The sequence below is a fragment of the Cyprinodon tularosa genome, unplaced genomic scaffold, assembly GCF_016077235.1.
Source record: "Cyprinodon tularosa strain WSP-4 unplaced genomic scaffold, ASM1607723v1 ctg6, whole genome shotgun sequence".
Lineage (NCBI taxonomy): Eukaryota > Metazoa > Chordata > Actinopteri > Cyprinodontiformes > Cyprinodontidae > Cyprinodon > Cyprinodon tularosa.
In genome coordinates this window covers 2,826,961-2,847,763 of record NW_024039340.1, presented here as the reverse complement: position 1 = coordinate 2,847,763, position 20,803 = coordinate 2,826,961, and the positions used below count along the sequence as shown (strand labels likewise).

The 20,803-nt window shown below is 38.9% G+C and overlaps 2 protein-coding genes across 3 annotated transcripts in view; both read right to left on the bottom strand.

The window, feature by feature from the left end:
• The window catches only part of rnf144aa (ring finger protein 144aa), a 54,315-nt gene extending 44,740 nt beyond the window's left edge, over window positions 1-9,575 (bottom strand). The window contains exon 1 of one of the 2 annotated variants that reach the window (XM_038307058.1): window positions 9,050-9,575. The gene's annotated coding sequence lies outside the window, so the exon portion shown is untranslated. Of the gene's footprint in view, window positions 1-1,854; window positions 1,877-9,049 lie in introns of those variants that run through there. The other variant, XM_038307059.1, reaches the window with a different exon arrangement.
• A 2,537-nt stretch (window positions 9,576-12,112) lies between these two features.
• On the bottom strand, window positions 12,113-19,948 carry rsad2 (radical S-adenosyl methionine domain containing 2). The gene is made up of 6 exons (XM_038307014.1): window positions 19,516-19,948; window positions 18,032-18,193; window positions 15,694-15,923; window positions 14,265-14,414; window positions 13,032-13,064; window positions 12,113-12,923 (listed from the first exon to the last, which is right to left on the bottom strand). The coding sequence occupies exons 1-6, from the start codon at window positions 19,838-19,840 to the stop codon at window positions 12,759-12,761; spliced, it is 1,065 nt and encodes a 354-aa protein (XP_038162942.1). The 5' UTR covers window positions 19,841-19,948; the 3' UTR covers window positions 12,113-12,758.
• Window positions 19,949-20,803: the final 855 nt, after the last annotated feature.

Genomic DNA, 20,803 nt, shown 5'->3' with positions numbered 1-20,803 from the left:
AATGGACTCTCACAGTTATTTGCAGAGCTAATGTGCTAGAAAACATTTTTTGTTTATCGAGTCAGTATTTAATACACAACAAAAAGTTAAACTACAATGGATTATTTTAATTTAACATTTTAAAAAAAGAGTTCTCCTTTTAATGGAAAGATCCTCTTGATATAAAAGAAAACTAGGTTTTAAATAGAATGGCTGCTTATCAATTAATCACTGGTAGATTAATAAGCTGAACCAACTTTAGATTAATTTATTAAATGATAACTTTCACTGCTAGTATCAGGTAGTTTACTTTTAGTTCCTTCCTCTCATTCTAACCTTTCACTCTGCAATCTTTATGTTTTCTGATCAATTTCATTAACATTAATCATGTTGACATAAAAAATGCAAGTTCATATCACTTTGAATATGTTGGCCAACAAGTATTGCCTTACAAAAGGTATTTTGCAATGTGAATTTTGCAACAAACTGATACTGCATTTACAATATATTGAGCAATAAACTCTGCAGTGCTATAGGGATGGAACGATTTATGAAAACCGTCAGAACCGTTCGGTTCAACTGTCTCGGTTTGGTTCGCGTGTGTTGCGTTCGGTTCATGCGCTGCTCCTTTTTCTCATAGGCGAAGCGTTTACACTCCAGAGCAGAAGGTGGCGGTACTGCAACCAAAGCCAACCACCAGTAGTAAACAAGAAGAAGAAGAAGTGAAGCAGCGTAGCCGGGTGTAGCAGAAAAAACTCTGTTGTTGTGGAGAATTGTGTGGGTATGGCGAGTGGGAAAGAACAGGAGTTGGAAGACGCGCCAGCAGCACTTTATAGGTCTGCTGTATGGGACCACTTTGCATTTAGAGTGACCTACGATGACGGCGGAAAGAAAGTTGTGGATAAAAGTGCAACAGTGTGCAAGCATTGTGCAACACGTTTTGTTTATGCTAACAGCAATATGACCAACATGTCATGCTAACCCCGAAATCCCTCATACTCCGTCAGCGCGCCGCTGCTCTCCAGACCGTCTGCGCAAAGCAAAGCCTACAGCCTGTGGCTCCCGTCCCCTCCGCTCTGAGTTCCTTGGAGATCGTAGAGGGCATGCGCCAGATGATTAAATTCAAAGCAGCAAAACATGCGGAAATGATCCAGGGTTTCTGCGGATCATTAAAAATAATTACAATTAATTAATTTTTTGGGATTTTTCTAATAATTTCATTAATTAATATGGGATTTCGGGGTAACAATCAACATATACTGAACCGAACCGAAAACCGTGAACAGAACCGGGGATTTTGTGAACCGTTCCACCCCTAGTATATAGGGGGTAACGGGAGGCAATCAGCCTTTCACAACCACCTCCCGATCAGGGTTCATAAGGTCAGGAGAAAATCCAACATGTTTGAAATTCAGTCAGCCGTTGTAAGGCGTTTGTGGGCAAATCCTGCTGTTGAAGCTACAAGCCGATTTACCAGAATCTCGAGCACTGCACATGTGCAAACAAGGGAGCTCTTCTTCTTCTTCTTCCAGATTGAAGAGTCCGACCAGCGCTATCTGTCCGACGTGTTGTTTTTGGACGTGCAGTGTGAGCAGGTAGATCGCATCAAAGCGTCGGGTCGCACAGTGTGAGAACAAACATCGTGACCTGTGAAATTTTAACCCCTGCAATTTCATCGTACAGTTTGAGCTGTAGCTACGTGCAATTATTGAAAACATCGCACAGTGTATGTCCGGCTTAATACAGTTGGAGTAAGTTTGGTGGCTGAAAGTTTAAGACGTGGGAACCTTTACACTGGAGTCAGCCTGGGCTTTGGGCTTTAAATGTTTATGTTTGAGTGAAATCTATAAGATTATTATCCCCAATTTACGTTACCCTTAAAAAGTTCTTTTTAGTCCCTTAAAAGCATCTCAGGGCAGCTGAAAGGCTTCTGTGTTGACTTGTTATTGCTGTCCGTCTGTGAGTGACTCACTGAGCTGCAGTGTTTCAGCAAAGCACACATTACCCAAACGCTAAATCTTAGAAAGTGTCAGCTGGTCAGCAGATTCCCCGGCGCGTTGCATAACGGGTGTCTCACTTTACATGCCATACCTGTCTGACAGAAAGGAGCCATTAAGAGCGGCTCAAAATGCCACTCAGCTGCTGCTGCTGGGGAAACAAAAAAGTGGGCAAGCATCATCGGCGCTGCAGCCCAGCGTCTCTTTTAGCAGGACTTGACTGATAAGAAGAGCTGAGTGTTCTCCCCAAACACACACCACGTTCACCTGGAAACCGCCCCCACCCTCAACATTCACTCACTACAACACACTCAAATGGCATTTAAGCCGTTGCATAAGCGTTGGCGCTGCGACAGCAGACACACAGACCCTGAAGATAGATTACACCTAAATGACGTCTCCTGGAAGCAGAAAGGTCGGTGAAATAAAGAAGCCACGGAACAATGTGTGAATGTGTTTGCTGTATAAGATGGGAGGTGTTAGCGGAGTTACCTAACCAGGAGCATCTCATATTTAGTCCTGCAGAGTCCTCAGATCTCTGCATCAGTTCATTACTGCCACTTTACCTTTTCAGACCATGAAATGAGAGCAATTAGGTCCCAATGACAGCTCCAGTCTATTCCAACTGATCTCCTTTAATGCTAGAGAGCATCAGAGGTCTGAAAACTGAACTTGTCATTTTCCAGAAATACTTTAAGTGAATCCAGAAGGACAGTGACTCAGTGCGGACGCTGCTCATTTATATTAGGGATGGGCAATTAATTACATTTGGAATATAATCGTACTTTAACAACATGAAATATTCAAATCGCAGAGGCACTCAGTTTTTGTCACATTACAATTAACTAAAGTAAGACATTACATCTTTCACTCCAGCCCTTTAAGTGGTGGTAATATAGCCTCGTGAGACCATCCTGATCTCGCAAGCTTTCAAGGTTTCACTCGCAGATCAGTCTGGAGACTTTCCGTTAAAGAAAATTTGGAGCCGTTCACCAAACGAACGTCCAATCAGCGTTGGCTTTGAGGCGGGTTGAGGTGTGACGCAACGAGAAGCGAGACAGTTCAGTCTAAAGAACATGGCGGCTTCAGCCGATGAAGCTAGCGTTAGCGTGGCTATCGAGCAAGTTTTATTGGAATTACAGAGTATTTCTTCACTGAAAGAAGAGCAAAACACTGCTCTGGAGGCTTTTCTCAGAGGAAAAGATGTTTTTGCTCTTCTCCCGAGTGGTTTCGGGTTTCGAGTTTTATCTATCAATTGGCTCCTCTTCGTCGTCGCTCTGTTAGTACGTCATATGCTTCGTTGATCTGATTGGTTTATTTGGCCCGTCTATCAACAACATAGGCCAATCAGCTAACCAGTATTTTCGCCCCTTCCCAAAATTACTTCAACGGAAGGTTAGTGGTCAGGTTAGTGGTAATATGATTAAAGTCGTAGGGAAGTCATATTTAAATGTCAAATAAATCTGGCTTAAACATGTATATAAATTAGGGGTGGAACAAAATTCACAAAATCAACGGTTCCGTTCACAGTTTTCGGTTCGGTATATGTTGATTGTTAGCATGACATGTTGGTCATGTTCCTGTTAGCATTAACAAAACGTGTTGCACAATGCTTGCACACTGTTGCACTTTTATCCACAACTTTCTTTCCGCCGTCATCGTAGGTCACTCTAAATGCAAAGTGGTCCCATACAGCAGACCTATAAAGTGCTGCTGGCACGTCTTCCAACTCCTGTTCTTTCCCACTCACCAAACCCACACAATTCTCCATAACAACTGATTTTTTTCTGCTACACCCGGCTATGCTGCTTCGCTTCTTCTTCTTCTTGTTTACTACTGGTGGTTGGCTTTGGTTGCAGTACCGCCACCTTCTGCTCTGGAGTGTAAACGCTTCGCCTATGAGAAAAAGGAGCAGCGCATGAACCGAACGCAGCACACGCGAACCGAACCGAGACGGTTTTCATAAACCGTTCCATCCCTAATATAAATGTACTCTTTATCAGACCATATTGTCCAAACATTTTGACCGTTTTGTCCGATCTTTTTTCGGATAAAAAAAAAAAAGACTCATCCACGACCTCCGACACTAAACTCTCCTCCTCTTGCATGTTTCCGCTGTCCATAGCGTTCCTTGACAGTGTCGTTTCTAAGTCACCAATTTAGTGCTACTTGGTCCCAATGGAATTTCCCAAAGATGCTTCCGACAAACCGGCCACAATCAAATGCTTGTGAACCAGAGATGGGGACTCGAGTTTGTGACTCGTACTCGAGTCGCACTTAAGTCGCATATTTAATGACTTCAGACTCGACTGAGACTCGTGATTTCCGACTTGTGAACAATATTTTATTCCAGTGTAAAAACACTTATTCAAGTGTTTTTTGTTTTACTAACTTGACTGATCGCCGCTCGCCTCACCCGCACACAGAAAAAAAAAAAAAAAAAGTAGCACTTGTGGCCAGTATGGCCCCACACTCAGTCGTTGACACAAGGAGGAGCAAACAACTCAAAGACCCAAACCGTGAAGCACTCAAGTTCAAGTGTTTTATTTATACAAAAAGTCACCGCAAAAGTGGCATAATAAAACAGTCCTTTTCTTCTCCTGATAAAACCTAAAATTTAAGAGTTTTCCTTAAAAATCAAAGGCTGCAAGTTGGGCTCCGCTTGTTATGCTGCTTCTGGTGCGAGTGATCAGCCTGGAGCACCCACTGACTGATCCACAGCTGACTCTGCGCCGCCCCGGGACTGTTCCACTCCCTGGCGTGCCACACCCCTTTCCAGACCGATCCAGCTAAAAAGAGAAGCAAGGAGAACGCCAGCATCCACGCGCCAAACCCCGTCGGAAGATATATTCCTGTTTATGCTTTAAGCGAGGGGGAGCGCTACTTACAGGCGAGGTTCCTCCTCTGCCCTAATACTCCTTACTGGGCCATCTGTGAACCCTCCTGGCGGACGGATCCCACCTGCCTCTCCCCCGGCAGCGCGTCCGTCTCTGTCACCTGCAGATTCTGTTCTCTTTCTCCTTTCCTTTAGACTCCTTTTATGTCGGCTTTAATCAGCCCTTGCTCACACCTGAGCGCAGCAGTTACGCAGCACAATTAATGCACTCCGCCTCCTCAGACAACTACTTCAGTCCAGTGCGCATGGATTGTCAGAAGGGAAAAACAAACCAAAACAACCCAACATGCAGGAAAAATTCAAAAGTCTAAAATAAAGGAAAACAATCATATAAAAAAGAAACATCAAAACATGCAAAGCTCAAGAAGAAAATACAAAGAAAAACAAATCATATCTTCCTCTCCAAACATGCGAAGCATAAAACTAACATTTAAATGAAAGAAAACCATAAATCATATTTTTCCCTGTGCAACACACTGACGTCACTGACGCAACAGTACGTGATATATAAGCCCGTGCGCATGCATGCATGCAACCCATACAGATATGGAAGCGATGATTACCCCCCCTGTTTTGGTGCCACCGTTCATAATAACAACCTTTGGCTACAAAAAACTTTACATAAGGCGGGAATATAAGAGCAGCAAACTGCAGCTTCTTTAGAAAAAAATACACGATGCTTGGTCCACCACATCTAGTGCAGGTGTACAGCCAGGGAGATCACAGACATAAGGCAATAATTCAGGACCTTATTATTTCATGCAACCTCCCCTTGTCTTTGATCAACAAGCCCAGCTTTAAAACCTTCATGGCAGTGGTAGAGGAGAAATATGTTGTGAATAATGTTGTAAATTGGCGCTAAATAAATAAACTGAATTGAATTAAAAATACTGCCCGCCAAGTCATTAAGTTACAAAAAGTTATTGCCACAATCTTTCTTTTATAAAAGTATGGTTATTGTCCTGCTATTTGTTTAGGGTTTTTCTTTATCTCTTGTAGTTGCTAACCTCATATGTATTAATAAAAGGCAGGATTGTGATTGTTTTTTTTTCCACAGTCCTAATTTTCACTTAAAAATAAAAGAGCAGACATTTACTGCTAAAACTAGAAAAAGTTGTAACCACAAATGGTTACAGGTAAATACTGTAAGAAAACAGTTTTTTTGAAAGAAAAAAAAATAAAAATGCAAAATTTATCTGGAAAAAAAATTTTGCGTGTGTGCTTTTTTTAATTGTATTTTTCATTTAGCAGTTCAAGATAATGATAATTCCAAAGATATGATAGCGACCTTTAAGCGATACCGTCTCAGTGACGGAGATGAAAACACAAGGAGAAACAAGCAAGCACGAAAATTATTGCACTTTTTTAATTAGTCAAGTGATTAGGAATTTTTGTGCGATTAATTGATTATTGCGACAGGCCTTCTCAAGACTTGAGACTTGACTTGGACTTGCAAAAAATGACTTGTGAACATGTCTGTTGTGAACCTTCCGCCACAACAATCCCGCCCCCTTGATAACAACTAATCACATTCACCCGTGTAAAGTTGGCCACCACTCAGGATTTTTTTCCAAAATTGCAGTGTTTCTATTTCACAATGTTGAGAAAGCAACCTCAATGTTGAGCTAGAAAAAGTTCAGTTTTTATATTATGTTTTATTTAAGCATTTAACCCTTTTGGTGTTTTATTTTGTTTTTGTTTTTATCCTCGAAGTATCAAAGCTGTTATTAAATATTCATCAGTTTATCGATATTGAGTTCTGATTTTGTGTATCGTGAAAAACCCTGGAACGCAGGAATAATGGAGAAGACAGTCTAGTGTTGCCAAATTAGCAACTTCGTTGCTATATTTTGAGAATTTCTAAATCTAGAAACTTTTTTTTTTAAACAAAAAATAAATAAATAAATTATTATAATATAAGAAAATAAGAAAGAGATTAGTGACTAAGTAGGTGACTTTTCTCTCTGAAAGCTCCCAGTTATTATGCCCTGGATTACAAAGCAGGATGAACATATAATGTAAATATAGTTTTTAAATCTAGTCTTTTTTCTCAAAAACTGTGTCTTTCTGATTACAGTAAATTTAGATATCAGTAGTGAGGATGGATAAAAATGTATTACAACATGTACTGTAGTTTAATATTAAAGTTTTATTTCAGATACACAACAGTTTCCTCCCTGAACCCCATGATGCTGGTTGTTTATCTGCTCTCTATTTACAAACCTGGTGATTTCTGCAATCAAAGTTGATTTTATTCATTGTTAACGGCCTTCCACAAATGGTCTGATTTTTTTTTTTTAATACTATACTTTGTGTCGATCACATTATTCCCTCTAACAGACATTGGAGTTTGCAGGAATAGAGTGAAAAAACGGTTAACAATTGAAGAGCTTTGTCACTCTGCTTGTCACAATAGAAAAAGAATCCAATGTAAAATTAAACAGAGAGTAAAATTAAAAAACTCAAAGGAAAAAAGGAAGAAAATAAAACATAGGGTTTGAGCTTAAGTAGACTGCTATTAAATCTGAAAACTTTAAGGCTTTGTTATTTTTTAGTAACTTAATCGAGGTATGAAAACTTAATATCATTTTGGAATATTTGGAGATTTGAAGAAACTTGTGAATAATTTATTTTCCAATAATTAAAAAAATATTACATAAAAATTAAAAATTTTCGTCTTAAAAAGTAATGCCGATTTAAATTCAAAATGATTTTTCGTCGATAATCAATCATAAATATTCTCCCAAACAGACGTAACCACACAACAACTGTTAAAAAAAATAATAAATAAGAGGTTTCTCACTTTACTCCTGCAAAATGCTGCAAGGTCATGTATTTACGTGATGTTTGAACCCCTCGGCCACCGTAGTGAATACCTTTGCAAAGCATCTAATACATGAGTATGGAAGTGGAATAGGGCCACTGAAAAGATTTAAAAAGTTAACTGATTTTTAAATTTTATTTCAGTATAATATGAGAAAAACGTCAGAATTCTGACTTTAATCTCAGAATTGTGGATCTTAATTTAGATTGGCACCATGAAGGAAGAGATGTGGGAGCATCCCAAACATCTTTGTCAGTGAGGGCCAGTAACACTTTGGTGAAAAATTACGGAATTAGGCGACTGTACGTGATGCTATTTAATTCATTGAAGGGCAGAAGGTGATTAAAACAAAAGACCGAGTTTAGTCTTTAAAACAGACATGGCCACGGCTCGATGCTAACATGTTTGTTAGCTGTCAGAATTCAGTCAAAATTCTCAGATTAAAGTCAGAACTCTCAGATTAAAGTCACAATTTTGAGATTAAAGTCGGAAATTTTCAGATTTAAGTCGGAATTCTCAGATCAAAGTCAGAATTTTGAGATTAAAGTCGGAAATCTCAGATTAAAGTCGGAATTCTCAGATCAAAGTCAGAATTTTGAGATTAAAGTCGGAAATCTCAGATTAAAGTCGGAAATCTCAGATCAAAGTCGGAATTCTCAGATCAAAGTCGGAATTCTCAGATCAAAGTCAGAATTTTGAGATTAAAGTCGGAAATCTCAGATTAAAGTCTGAATTCTCAGATTAACGTCGGAATTCTGAGATTAACGTCGGAATTCTGAGATTAAAGTCGTAATTCTCAGATTAAAATCAGAATTTTAAGATTAAAGTCAGAAATCAGAGATTAAAGTCAGAAATCTCAGATTAAAGTCGAAATTCTGAGATTAAAGTCGAAATTCTGAGATTAAAGTCGGAATTCTCAGATTAAAGTCAGAATTTTAAGATTAAAGTCAGGATCTGAGATTAAAGTCTGAATTATGAGATTAAAGTCGTAATTCTCAGATTAAAGTCTGAATTCTCAGATTAAAGTCAGAATTTTAAGATTAAAGTCAGAAATCAGAGATTAAAGTCGGAATTCTCAGATTAATGTCAGTGTTTTTTAAAAATCTGTTAACTTTTTTTTTTTCAGTCGCCCTAATCCTCTTCCAGAGGATATCTGAATCTGCTGTATGAAATGGAAATGTCAGGGAGCTGAATGACCTCAGAGGAACCACCAACCATTCCTTTAACATCAAAACAGACCATCCTGGAGCAGCAGCCAGTAGACGGTATTAATACAGCTAAACAGCAGCTGTCAGCAGCTGGAGGGCTTCTATAAATAGCATCAGATCAGCAGCTGGAGGGCTCCCACCTTACCTGGCCTGCTGGGATAACGCCGTTCAATGGTGTGACCAGGAGAGGGTTGCAAAGATGATCTCCTGAATTGGATTAACGCTGCGGAGCAGTCAGTCAGTCAGTTAGGTGGAGGTTGCCCATCTTCATGAATCCCAGAGGAAACATTTGACCCGCTACTGTGGCCACAAAGCGCCTGAGTCCGGCCCTGAAGCGAAGCAAGGACACCAACGACCTCCAAGAAAACAAGCAGAAGCAGCGGGAGGACCGGGCTGCAGCTGACCCTCTCCTCTTTAGCAGGGAGGGGGTTGTTTTCACACCGGAACGGCGGCGCTGCTTTAACTCTTGATTTCCGGGGAGGAAGCAACGTCCGACCGTTAGGAAGCGACGCAGATTCAAAAGAAAACAACAGACTATCCTGCTGCAAGGAAATCCGGGGGCGGTGTGTTTACTTCTCCTCCGCTCCTGTTACTTTGCTCAGTGGGGAATCAGCTGCCTTTCGTTGAACAGACGCCATTTGTGAAGGAGAAAAGGCTTTCAGGCGGTGAGCTGTGAAACACTGCCCCCCAGAGGACAAGGTGCTCACTGCACCGCGGTACACGACCGAGAGCTCCATCTGCTGGCCAAATCTCTGAATTACTATAGTACCCAAAGGCGCATCATGATTGAAACTGGATATGATTAGATTATTGAACGGAATAAATAATCATAAAATTAAAATATGCATACTTTTATTATTTATTTACTTATATTTAAAAAAAAAAAATAAAAACGCTGGAAATATTTAACATTTTTATTCATCACATTCAATTCAGTTTATTTCTATAGCACCAATTCACAACACATCTCATCTCAAGGCACTTTACAATTCACCAAATCATCCAGTCAAATTCTATCTACGGAAAACCAGTTGATTGCATAGACTCAAATACAATCCCTCACACTAAGCATGCTTGTAGCGACAGTGGAGAGGAAAAACTCCCTTTTAACAGGAAGAAACCTCCAGCAGAACCAGGCTCAGTGTGAGCGGCCATCTGCTGAGGCCGACTGGGGTTCAAGGAAAATGAAGCAGAGATACGAAAAGCAACCGTCCAGGAAACACACAGCCAGGCAGACGAGCTTCGAGCCAGCTCCCACGCCAGAGGACGAAGCGAGCACATCCTGAGTGATATGATGATGTGATATACTGAACTTCAGTCCAATAAAGACAAGGTTGATCTTCTGATGTATGTGTGATAAACTATATTGACTGTTAAAATTACTTCATGATATATAGATAGCAATTTTAGCAGGACCCACTTTAGTATGGAGGACCTAGAGTCACTGAATTGCATTGCATTGCAATTAAAATGCCTAATTAAAGAGGAAATGTAGTTATTAATCAATTAAAACTGTAATTTGAACATTTATTTTGTAGGAATGGAGGAACCTGTTCAGACTTTTTAACTACAAGTTATGTGTTGCTTCACAGGTATCAAAACTGTGCTTCAAATGAGCCAAGAACAGCCATTTGGGTATGCATTTTGGGGGGTGGATTTTAACTGCCACAATGAGAAAGTTTTATGTGAATTCTACAAATCTCACAGGAGGAATTTAAGCTGTTAAAATGTATATAATTCACCTTTCGCTCAAATAATTGTCTACCAGGGACAGACTTTTGCAAACCTTATAGACAGAAATCCTCAAATGTAGCAATGAGCTCAGCCTCTACGTTCAGTAACTCATTTTTTCCCTCCACTAATTTTTTTATTTATTTATTTAATTTGTAATGCAGTTGCATAGCCTGGTTTTTGGTTTGAGGTGTTTAGATGTATAACATATATAAAACTATAGCTATCAATATAATTTCATAAAGTTTTAGAATATAGATTATTAATTTTGATGCATTTTGAACTGGAAACGTTTTTTGCATTGCTCTAAAATATGGTAAAAAAAAATCACATGCAATAATATATTACTGCAAATAGGATTAGATAGTAATGGATTTCATTTCTTAAAAAAAAACTCACACACATCAGAGTAATCATAGTTGTTTTAATCAATATTTTGCAAGTTAATGTGTTAGCATGTTTACCTCGTGCTAAGATGGGCAGAGTTCATACTGTTACAGCTTGGAAGCAAAGGTCAGTGACCTCATTCTTGGCTTCCTTCAGCTGGAAAAGTCAAGCATGGACAATTCATCCTACTTAAAGAAGTGAGCTTAAGGTTTATCTCTTCAGATTCTTCTTCCAAAAAGCCCAAAACTATGTTAATATTTACAATTGTATTGATAATAAGTTCTTAATGATTTCTGAAGAAGTTTAAAAACTTGAGCGTCTCTCCAGATAGCATGGGCGGTTCTGGACAGGGGCCAACAGGGGCCAGTGCCCCTGCAGAATGCTGTTATGGCCCATGTACTGAAAACACAGAGCAAAAATTAAAGTAGAAGTCAATTTTTCTTGAAGTGTATTTTCTTTGTTTTAACGAGGTAAGACCATTTGTAGATGGAATGAGACAATTTATGTTTAAAATAAAAAAAATCGTATTATTATTATCTTATTTTAATAGCAGAAGTAAGTGGTTGCAAATTTGTTCGGCAACAACTTTCTGAAGAATTTTAGATAAGAAAGGAAGGGAGATATGATATAGGTCTATAATTGACCAAGAGACAGAATCAGAAATACTTTAATGATCCCAGGGGGAAATTATCTTCATTACACACTCCAGGTATATAAACAACATATTGCACACAATCCTCATCTAAAGAAATACAATACAACGCAAACACATACAATAAAACTGTCCAAACTAAAAAAAATATATAAATATATATATATTTACAGATCTAAAAAAAAAGTAATAATTACATTGAGCAAAACAGAGCAAAAGAATGAATAAATGTCAAAATTGTCAATAAATATGTAATCTGAGTCCGAATTACATATATTAAGTAAATAAGCTTTTTCTTTGCAGTTCAGCTTATTTACCTGCTAAAATGAAGAATTCATATTTTTAATATTATATTATTACAGTATTTATTGTTTATTCTGAAGAAGCCCCGCCCTGTGAGTGCTGTGGAAGCTGTTGGGATGGAAACAGAGGTGACAGAAATTAAGTGAAAGCTGAAAAAATGCAAAGTGTGTTTTTATTTCCTTAAGGAAGGGTTGGAAGGACATAAGAAATGTTTAAGGGGTTACTTGTATTTCAGTGCTTCTTCAGGTCTAATCCTTTCACTAAGCTAATTGAGTTTCGATTCTCACTGTTTAAAGCCGTGTACAGGTGTCTATTACACAGATAATGAGTTAAAAACCATTAATACAGGTAATGAACGGAGGAAAGAGGAGCTTCTTAAAGGAGTTACAGGTCTGTGAGGGTCAGGCATCTTTTTCGTTTATAACTGACGTGATGTTAAGATAAATTCAGGAATAATAAAATGTGTTTACGTATATTTACTTTCTCATTGTAAATGTGAACCTATGATGAAAACGGCTGACCTTTCACCTCAATAGTAACTCTTGGACAATCAGGGGCTGATTTAATACCTTTAGGCCCCACTGAGTAACAGAAAAAAACTAACCATAAAAAACTATGGCTTCAGTTGGCAAAAATAAACTTTATTTACATTTAATTTAAAACATTATATATAGAAAAAAATAAAAACACACTGAAAGCTTTACATGAATTATTTACAATAATCTTATCCAAAGTGTAACAAGAGGCAAACAGAAGCATTGGATAAGTGATCGGCTCAGTTTCACCACTCCAGCTTCATGTCCGCTTTGCTCCACACGTATTTCCCTCCTCGCTTCAGAAACATCTTCTCATCAAAGCCGCTGAAGCTGATGGCGTCATTAACGCCAACATCGAGGATGGATCTGGAAGGGTCCTTCCTTCCCTCCCGGCAGTCCAGGAAACGCATCTGCAGAAGCAGGAGGGAGGGAAGAGGTTTAGGGCGATGATCTGAACGCCCCACGGTGAAGGCTAATAAAGCATCACTGCCGGAATACAGGAAATGTAAGGAACTTACATATTCGTCCAGGATCAGGTACGAGTTCCTCATCTGTTGGAACAAATTCAGCGTTAAAAGGTGTTAAATATTACTTTGTGTTGATGCAGGTATGAGAAAAAAAATCTAAACTACAACTGAGAGTTAAAACAAAATCCATGAGATGTTTTTCTCCAACAAACCTTCGTCAGAGGTGGGTAGTAACCGGTTACCTTTGTTCCCTTACATTTACTTTAGTAGTGCTTTAGTAACTAATATTCTTGTAAGAGTATTGCTACTCTATTTATATTTTCTTCTTTTTTAATTTCTTTTTTTAATAATGCACCTATTTTTGTGTGTGTGTGTTTATAAGTATGGACGGAAGAGGATTAGGGCCACTGAAAAAGAGAAAAAAGTTAACAGATTTTTTTTATTTGATTTCAGTTCAATATGGGGAAAAAGTCACAATTTTGACTTTAATCTCAGAATTCTGATTTTTTTCTCAGAAATCTGACTTTAATCTCAGAATTTTAACTTTAGCCTCAATATTCTGACTTTAATCTCAGAATTTTAACTTTAGCCTCAGAATTCTGAATTTAATCTCAGAATTCTGACTTTAGTCTCAATATTCGGATTTTAATCTCAGAATTCTGACTTTAGTCTCAGAATTCAGAATTTTCTCAGAATTCTGAATTTAATCTCAGAATTCTGACTTTAGTCTCAATATTCGGATTTTAATCTCAGAACTCTGACTTAAATCTCAGAATTCAGAATTTTCTCAGAATTCTGAATTTAATCTCAGAATTCTGACTTTAGTCTCAATATTCGGATTTTAATCTCAGAATTCTGACTTTAATCTCAGAATTCAGAATTTTCTCAGAATTCTGACTTTAATCTCAGAATTTTCTCAGAATTCTGAATTTAATCTCAGAATTCTGACTTTAGTCTCAATATTCGGATTTTAATCTCAGAATTCTGACTTTAATCTCAGAATTTTGTATATTTTAATCTAGATGGGCACCATGAAGGAAGAGATGTGGGAGCACTCAGCTTCACTGACAAAGATGTGTCTAGAAATTCCAGACCGAAGCGACGATACATTAGCATACCAGCAAAACTGGTCCGCGACCAGACCCAAGCGACATTTGATGTGTGCGGATGCAGAGGTCTAATCTGCCGTTTACAGTCTCATTTGATGAGAAAAGAAGAGGTCGATAAAAATGTCCCGCTGAAACCCTGAAGTGTGTCAGTGAATGCCTCTGTAATGCCATATACCTTCTCGTTGGACTCTGGAACGAGGCAGGAGACGGCGCGGTGCGCGTCTAGAAACTCCTGGAACTGCTGGTCACTGATGACGAACTTCTCCGCCTCCCTCAGGGCCGCCTCGCCAGCATTCTCTCCATCGATCAACAGACACTGGAAAACCTGAGCAGAGATAAGAACCACGTTTAGCTGCAGATGCATCATAAACCACACAGGTTGATTTAGGGCTGCAACTAATTATTATTTCTCAAATTGATTAATTTGTCGGTCCATTATTAATCAGATAGCCAAATGTAAAGAAAACTTAAAGGAATAGTACACCCAAAACAGGATTAGCCTTCATTTTCTACTCACCCCCATGCTGAACAACACTCTGGAGTACTTTTTTGATATCTCAAATGCATCTGGAGATCTGGGAGGCTTCTTGCTGTCTGCTGACATTCAAATAATGGAGGTGCCCAGCGCCCGAGGCAGAAAGGTCCATAAAAGTCCACAAAAAACGTGTCAATATTCCTCCATACTGCTCGTCCAATGTATTCCAAGTGTCCTGAGTGGGTAGCGTCAATAATTTACTCAAAACGAAGTCATTTAGAATGTTTTTAGAGCATAAACAGTAGTGTATAGGATTTCCTAAAAGCGCGCTCACGAGTCTACGGAAACCGCGGCAGACCAAACCAGATGAAAGTGCGCATTCAGCTCAGCAAAGAACTCATGCTCTTCCTCAACACTGAAGTCCTCAGACATTTTTCTTTCATTGTTTCTTTCTTTGCACAGGTAAACAGCACATTTCTTCTTCTACGCTTGCATTATCGGCAGAGCAGACGCTGAATGCGCACTTTCATCTGGTTTGGTCTGCCGCGGTTTCCGTAGAGTCGTGAACGCGCAGGCGTGCGCTTTTAGGAAATCCTATACACTACTGTTTATGCTCTAAAAACATTCTAAATGACTTCGTTTCGAGTAAATTATGGATGCTACCCATTCAGGACACTTGGAATACATTGGACGAGCAGTATGGAGGAATATTGACACGTTTTTTGTGGACTTTTATGGACCTTTCTGCCTCGGGCGCCATAGACCTCCATTATTTGAATGTCAGCAGACAGCAAGAAGCCTCCCAGATCTCCAGATGCATTTGAGATATCAAAAAAGTACTCCGGAGTGTTGTTCAGCATAGGGGTGAGTAGAAAATGAAGGCTAATCATGTTTTGGGTGTACTATTCCTTTAAACTGGGGTAAAATAAAACTTTTTTCTTAAATGCAAAATGATTATATATATATTTTTTTACAACGTTGATATAATCACTGTTTTAAGTGGGTCACTCTGTCAGCTAAAGGCATGTTTTACAGCCTCTATACTCCATTTAACGATTACTAAATGAGTTGATTATCTCAATAATGGATTAATCAGGATAAATTATTTCAGCTCCAGGTGTGTTATTACCTTCCAGCGCACAGGGTTGAGTTCGTTGATGTGTTCAGTCATGTCCTCGTGAACGTTGAAGCTGTTGATAACTGAATTGATTTTGAAGGCCACCTTGTACTGCTGGCACCAGCCGCGGATCTTGTACAGGTTCTCGATGTGACTCTTCTTGCCTTGAGTTCTGCCGATCATCTGGTTGGTTTCTTCATCAAAACTGTCACAAGAGATGGCCAGGATGTCCAGAAACTCTCCTACGAAAGATAAAAGTTTAACATTTTATACACTCATCAAATGCAATGTATAATAGGGGAGTATTGGCATGGACGTTGTGATACGTCTGACGCTACTTGGGTCACAGTATGATATTATCACAATAATGCAATATCACTATAAATTGCGTTTGTTTTTCTAAACCATGAAAGTAAATGTACAGATGAAAAAGTAAGTGCTGTGTCAGAAGATATTGATCACTTTATTTTGGTATACATGTTTTTTGGGGTTTGAGACAGTCTACGTCTTCCACTGTGACTGCCTCAGCTAGAGATACGGCGCTGCAGAGCAAAATGAATCCACAGCGCTACAGTAGCAGCCATTGAAATGGCTCTCCCCAGTCAAACGCCAGCCAAATGGCAGCCCACTTCCCTCCAAATCCCAGCGGAATCCCCTCCAAGCCACTGCAGTGACCTCCTCTTGCATATTTTTTACTCTGATTCCACCCTTTCACTGAATTACAGGGTCTGACCAGGAGATGATGCTTCTCTTTAGATCTTAGTGTCTACAAATCATGACAGAATATTTTTGTCATGATCTGGCCTGTTTGCTCTCCCTTAATTGGATATTTCTTTCACCTGTCATTTTGCCCTCCCTGCCTCAATTATCATTTATTCCTCTCATCTGTTTCCTTTGGTGTATATTCTGTTCAGCCTGAGCATTCGGGGCCAGATCATTATTTGTCTTTCTGTTAGTCTGTTTATTTGTTTTCTGTCAGCCTGTCTGTTCAGTTTTATTTCATGGTTCATGTCCTGGATCCTAGCAGCCAGTGGAAAGAGGGTTTTGTGGTTGTCTCGTCTCCTGATCGTCCACTGTTCCTCCCCCGCTGAGTCCTTGGGTTTTTTGGCTCTATATGTGGGGAGGATCCGTTTTTATCTCAGTAAGCCTGGCTCCAAGGAGGAGACCAGTTTAAAGGTCCTGCATCAAGTTCTGGTTCCACGTCCTGTCTCGGCTACCCTCTGCCACTGAGCATGTTCATCTGCACCTGATCCTGTCTGCTCCTGTGCGTGACCGCCTGGTCATGCTTCTGAACTCTGTCAGACTCTGAACCTGTCTGGGAGCTTGTTATTGCCTGGAAGCCTGGATCCTTCCTCCTGTTCTGTTCCTGCCTGATCTGCATCAATGATCAGGATCGGCTTCCGGCAACCCCCCGCCCCCCTCCTGCAGTATCCGCGAGCCACAGCTCCACTTTAGTTTTGTTCGTTATTTAATAAACGTTTTGAACTTTCCTACTGACTGTCTCTCCTGAATGCTGGGTCCATCTGTCCTCGTTTCATGACAATTTTAGTACAAAGATTGATGTTTAAAAAGGAATTGAAGGGGACCAGCTGAGGGCCCATCAAGAAAAGTGGGGAAGTTTTGAATGGCTACTACTGTATCTGCCAGAGTGGCCATGCAGAGGTGGCCCTTTTTCGCTCATTGTTTTAGGTAAAGATGTTTTCTTTTTAAAAAATCAATACTAGAAACTGAAAGATCGATATTATGTCGGGCAGACGAAAATCACAATATATTGCAAAATCAATTTATTCCCACATTCCTAGTGCATGACATCGATAAATGAAGCCAATACGCTATCGGAGGCACTTTTAAAAACTTAGAATGTCTTTAAAAACATGGTTTGCTTCAGCAATCAAGTAGGACAAAAACATAGATCTAACATAAATAGATTCCTACTACTCACAGCAATACATTTCCTTAGTTTATCTAAGTCTATTTAGATTTTTCTGCCTTAGTTAATAAAGACTCCTGTTCAGTTTTAGATCCAATTGGCTGTCAGATACACTAAAAAAGGAAATCAAGCATCTTTAGTTGATTTAAAATGATTGGTAGATGTGTTGAATAGAATATTGTGTAGATCGTGGTGTGGAAAATGTATTTCCATTTATTGAACAAGTGTTTATTCCCTTTTATCTTCTGGCTCAGGCTGTAGCTTAAAGAAAATGCAAATTCTGAACATGAAGAGTTGCTGTGTTCGGGCGGGATGTTTGAAAAAAGCCCAGAATCCTTTAAACTCAACATCAAGATACTTTGACCATTAATTAAACCAACTTGCATTGGTTGGAAATATCTAATAAAAATCGGTTCTTACCGTATTTCTGAAACCAGTTTTCTCTGATCATGCTTCCGTTGCTGACTATGCTGACACTGGGGAGCTGCAGGTCCACTTTGCAGAACTGAACCATTTTCCCCAGGAAATCTCCCCTTTCATGCAAAAATGGTTCCCCTCCTGAGAAGTTAATCTTTTCCATGCCTAAAAATAAATAAAAACACAGAGAAACCAAACCTGTAGTAATTTTGATAGCTATAAAAAAAACAAAAACATACGGAAGAGGATTAGGGCTGCTTAAAAAATTAAAAAAAAAGTTAACTGATTTTTTTTTTTTATCAGTTGATATGGGCAAAAAGTCCGAATTCTGACTTTAATCTCAGAATTCTGATTTTTTTTTTTTCTCAGATTTCTGACTTTAATCTCTGAATTTTGGATCTTACTGTAGATAAGCAGCATGAAAAAATAGATGTGGGAGCACTCAGCTTCACTGACAAAGATGTGATTTTTTTTGGGAGGGCCAGTAACACATTGGTGGAAAGGACAGAATTAGGCGAATTTTTACGTACCCCAGGGGTCCCCGCTATTTCATGAACGGAAGAGCAGAAGGTGATTAAAACAAGAGAGCTAAGAGAGCTTGATGCTAACATGTTTGTTAGCTGTCAGAAAACAGTCAGAATTCTGAGATTAAAGTCATAATTCTGAGAATAAAGTCAGAAATCTGCAAAAAAAAAAAGGGTCAGAATTCTGAGATTAAAGTCAGAATTCTGAGATTAAAGTCAGAATTCTGAGATTAAAGTCAGAATTCTGAGATTAAAGTCAGAATTCTGGAAAAAAAAAGGGTCAGAATTCTGAGTTTAAAATCAGGATTCTGAGAATAAAGTCAGGATTCTGGGAAAAAAAGTCAGGATTCTGAGATTAAAGTCAGAATTCTGAGATTAAAGTCAGAATTCTGAGAATAAAGTCAGAATTCTGGAAAAAAAGGGTCAGAATTCTGAGTTTAAAATCAGGATTCTGAGAATAAAGTCAGGATTCTGAGAAAAAAAGTCAGAATTCTGGAAAAAAAAAGTCAGGATTCTGAGAATAAAGTCAGGATTCTGAGAATAAAGTCAGGATTCTGAGAAAAAAAGTCAGAATTCTGGAAAAAAAAATATTAAGGTTAAGAGGCTGAGCTCGTAGATTATGATAAATAACATAGTTATGTATAATATATTACATTTCTGACTGTATATCCCTGTAATTATTACACACTGTAGCTTTAAAGTCAGAATTCTGGAAGAAAAAAAAAGTCAGAATTCTGAGATTAAAGTCAGAATTCTGAGATTAAAGTCAGGATTCTGAGATTAAGGTCAGGATTCTGAGATTAAAGAAAGAATTCTGAGACTAAAGACATGATTGTGACTTTTTTCTCATATTATACTGAAATACAATTTAAAAATCAGTAAACTTTTTTTCCAGTGGCCCTAACCGTCTCTTGTAAACACACGCTTGTAATTTGTAAAAATAAATAAATAAGTCAACTTTACCAGCTTCTTTGAGCAGTCTGAGCCCCCTCTTTGCCTCCTCCAAAGGAAGCACGAACGAAGTCTTTGCGGTGTGGAAACAAAAGCCGCATTTATAATTGCATTTGCGGGTAAAATGATAGTTGACGCTGGTTGGGGTCGTCCCAGCTTCTCCTGCAGGTTTCTGCGGTTGGATGTTTCCATCGGAGGGCGGCGGGTTTGGGCCCCTGCAGGCTCCTCCATACCAGGAGCCAACGTTGGAAAAGACTTTGGTAAATATGCTGAGGATGGTGCTGAGGCAGAGCTGCAGGAGGACTCTGGGAGAGTCCATGAGAGAGGAGAGAAGCATGATGCAGGCAGAGATGAACAGCTGTGAATGCAGACTGACTGGTTCAGCTGAGCTGCTCTTTATAAAGGCAGCAGGTCAGCTGAGTTTCTGTTTATATACATCGAAAACGAAACTAGATCATGAGCTGAGGATGGAAGCAATGTGGCTCTGCAGGTTCAGTTTGGATTTCTGGAAAAGTGATTGTATCATTTTATTACTGTGGAGTAAACGGGAGCAAGCAAAAAATCTTCATGTCAATAAGTCACTTTTTCTTAAAATAAGCGCATTTTTTCTTGAATTGAGGAGTTAGTGAGACCTATAAGAATAGCACACTTTCCCCAAAATATTGCACAACATATTATATGTAATAAATGATTCGCAAAGCTTTGCACGTTTGTGTCAAAAATAGAAAACTCAAGTCATTTGCACACACGGATCAAAATCAGCACATGACACTGCAAATTACAAAACACTCACTGTACTTTCGCATTAGGTGTAAAAAAAAAAAAGGGTCCAAAAATGCTATCTAGAACACAGATGCAGCACAACTGATTCAGAGGGGACCTAAAAGGTCCCTGGATGTTCATTATTGAATTACAAAATCTTATTTTGAAAATTATGCTTGTTCAAATGAGCAAAAAATGTGAGCAGATCATTTCTAACGATGTGCATCAGTTTGTAAGTCATAAAATGTGTCCAATGTTTAGTTCTGTTTTCTGAGAGATGTGAAATTCTGTGTCATAAATTAGGAAAAACTGTCAAATATCCAGTGGAGACTGTCCCAAACTTGTCTTTCCAATAAAATATGATTATCTATTGCATTTAAGAGATAAAAACACATTTTAGGGCGTGTTTGTAAAAAACAGAGTCTTAAAAAGGTATGTATGGAAATTGAATTTCAATTGTCACCATAGCAACATATAACAATTGTCCTTTAAATGCATGCATTTCTTGGATAGTTTGAATGCCTGGTCAGCAGTTAAA

Coding starts and splice junctions, on each gene's coding strand:
- rsad2 (XM_038307014.1), bottom strand. CDS start 19,840: ATGCTTCTCTCCTCTCTCATGGACTCTCCCAGAGTCCTCCTGCAGCTC. Junction 15,924..18,031: donor AAACTGGTTTCAGAAATACG/GTAAGAACCGAT, acceptor TATCTTTCGTAG/GAGAGTTTCTGGACATCCTG. Junction 12,924..13,031: donor ACCTGATCCTGGACGAATAT/GTAAGTTCCTTA, acceptor CTGCTTCTGCAG/ATGCGTTTCCTGGACTGCCG.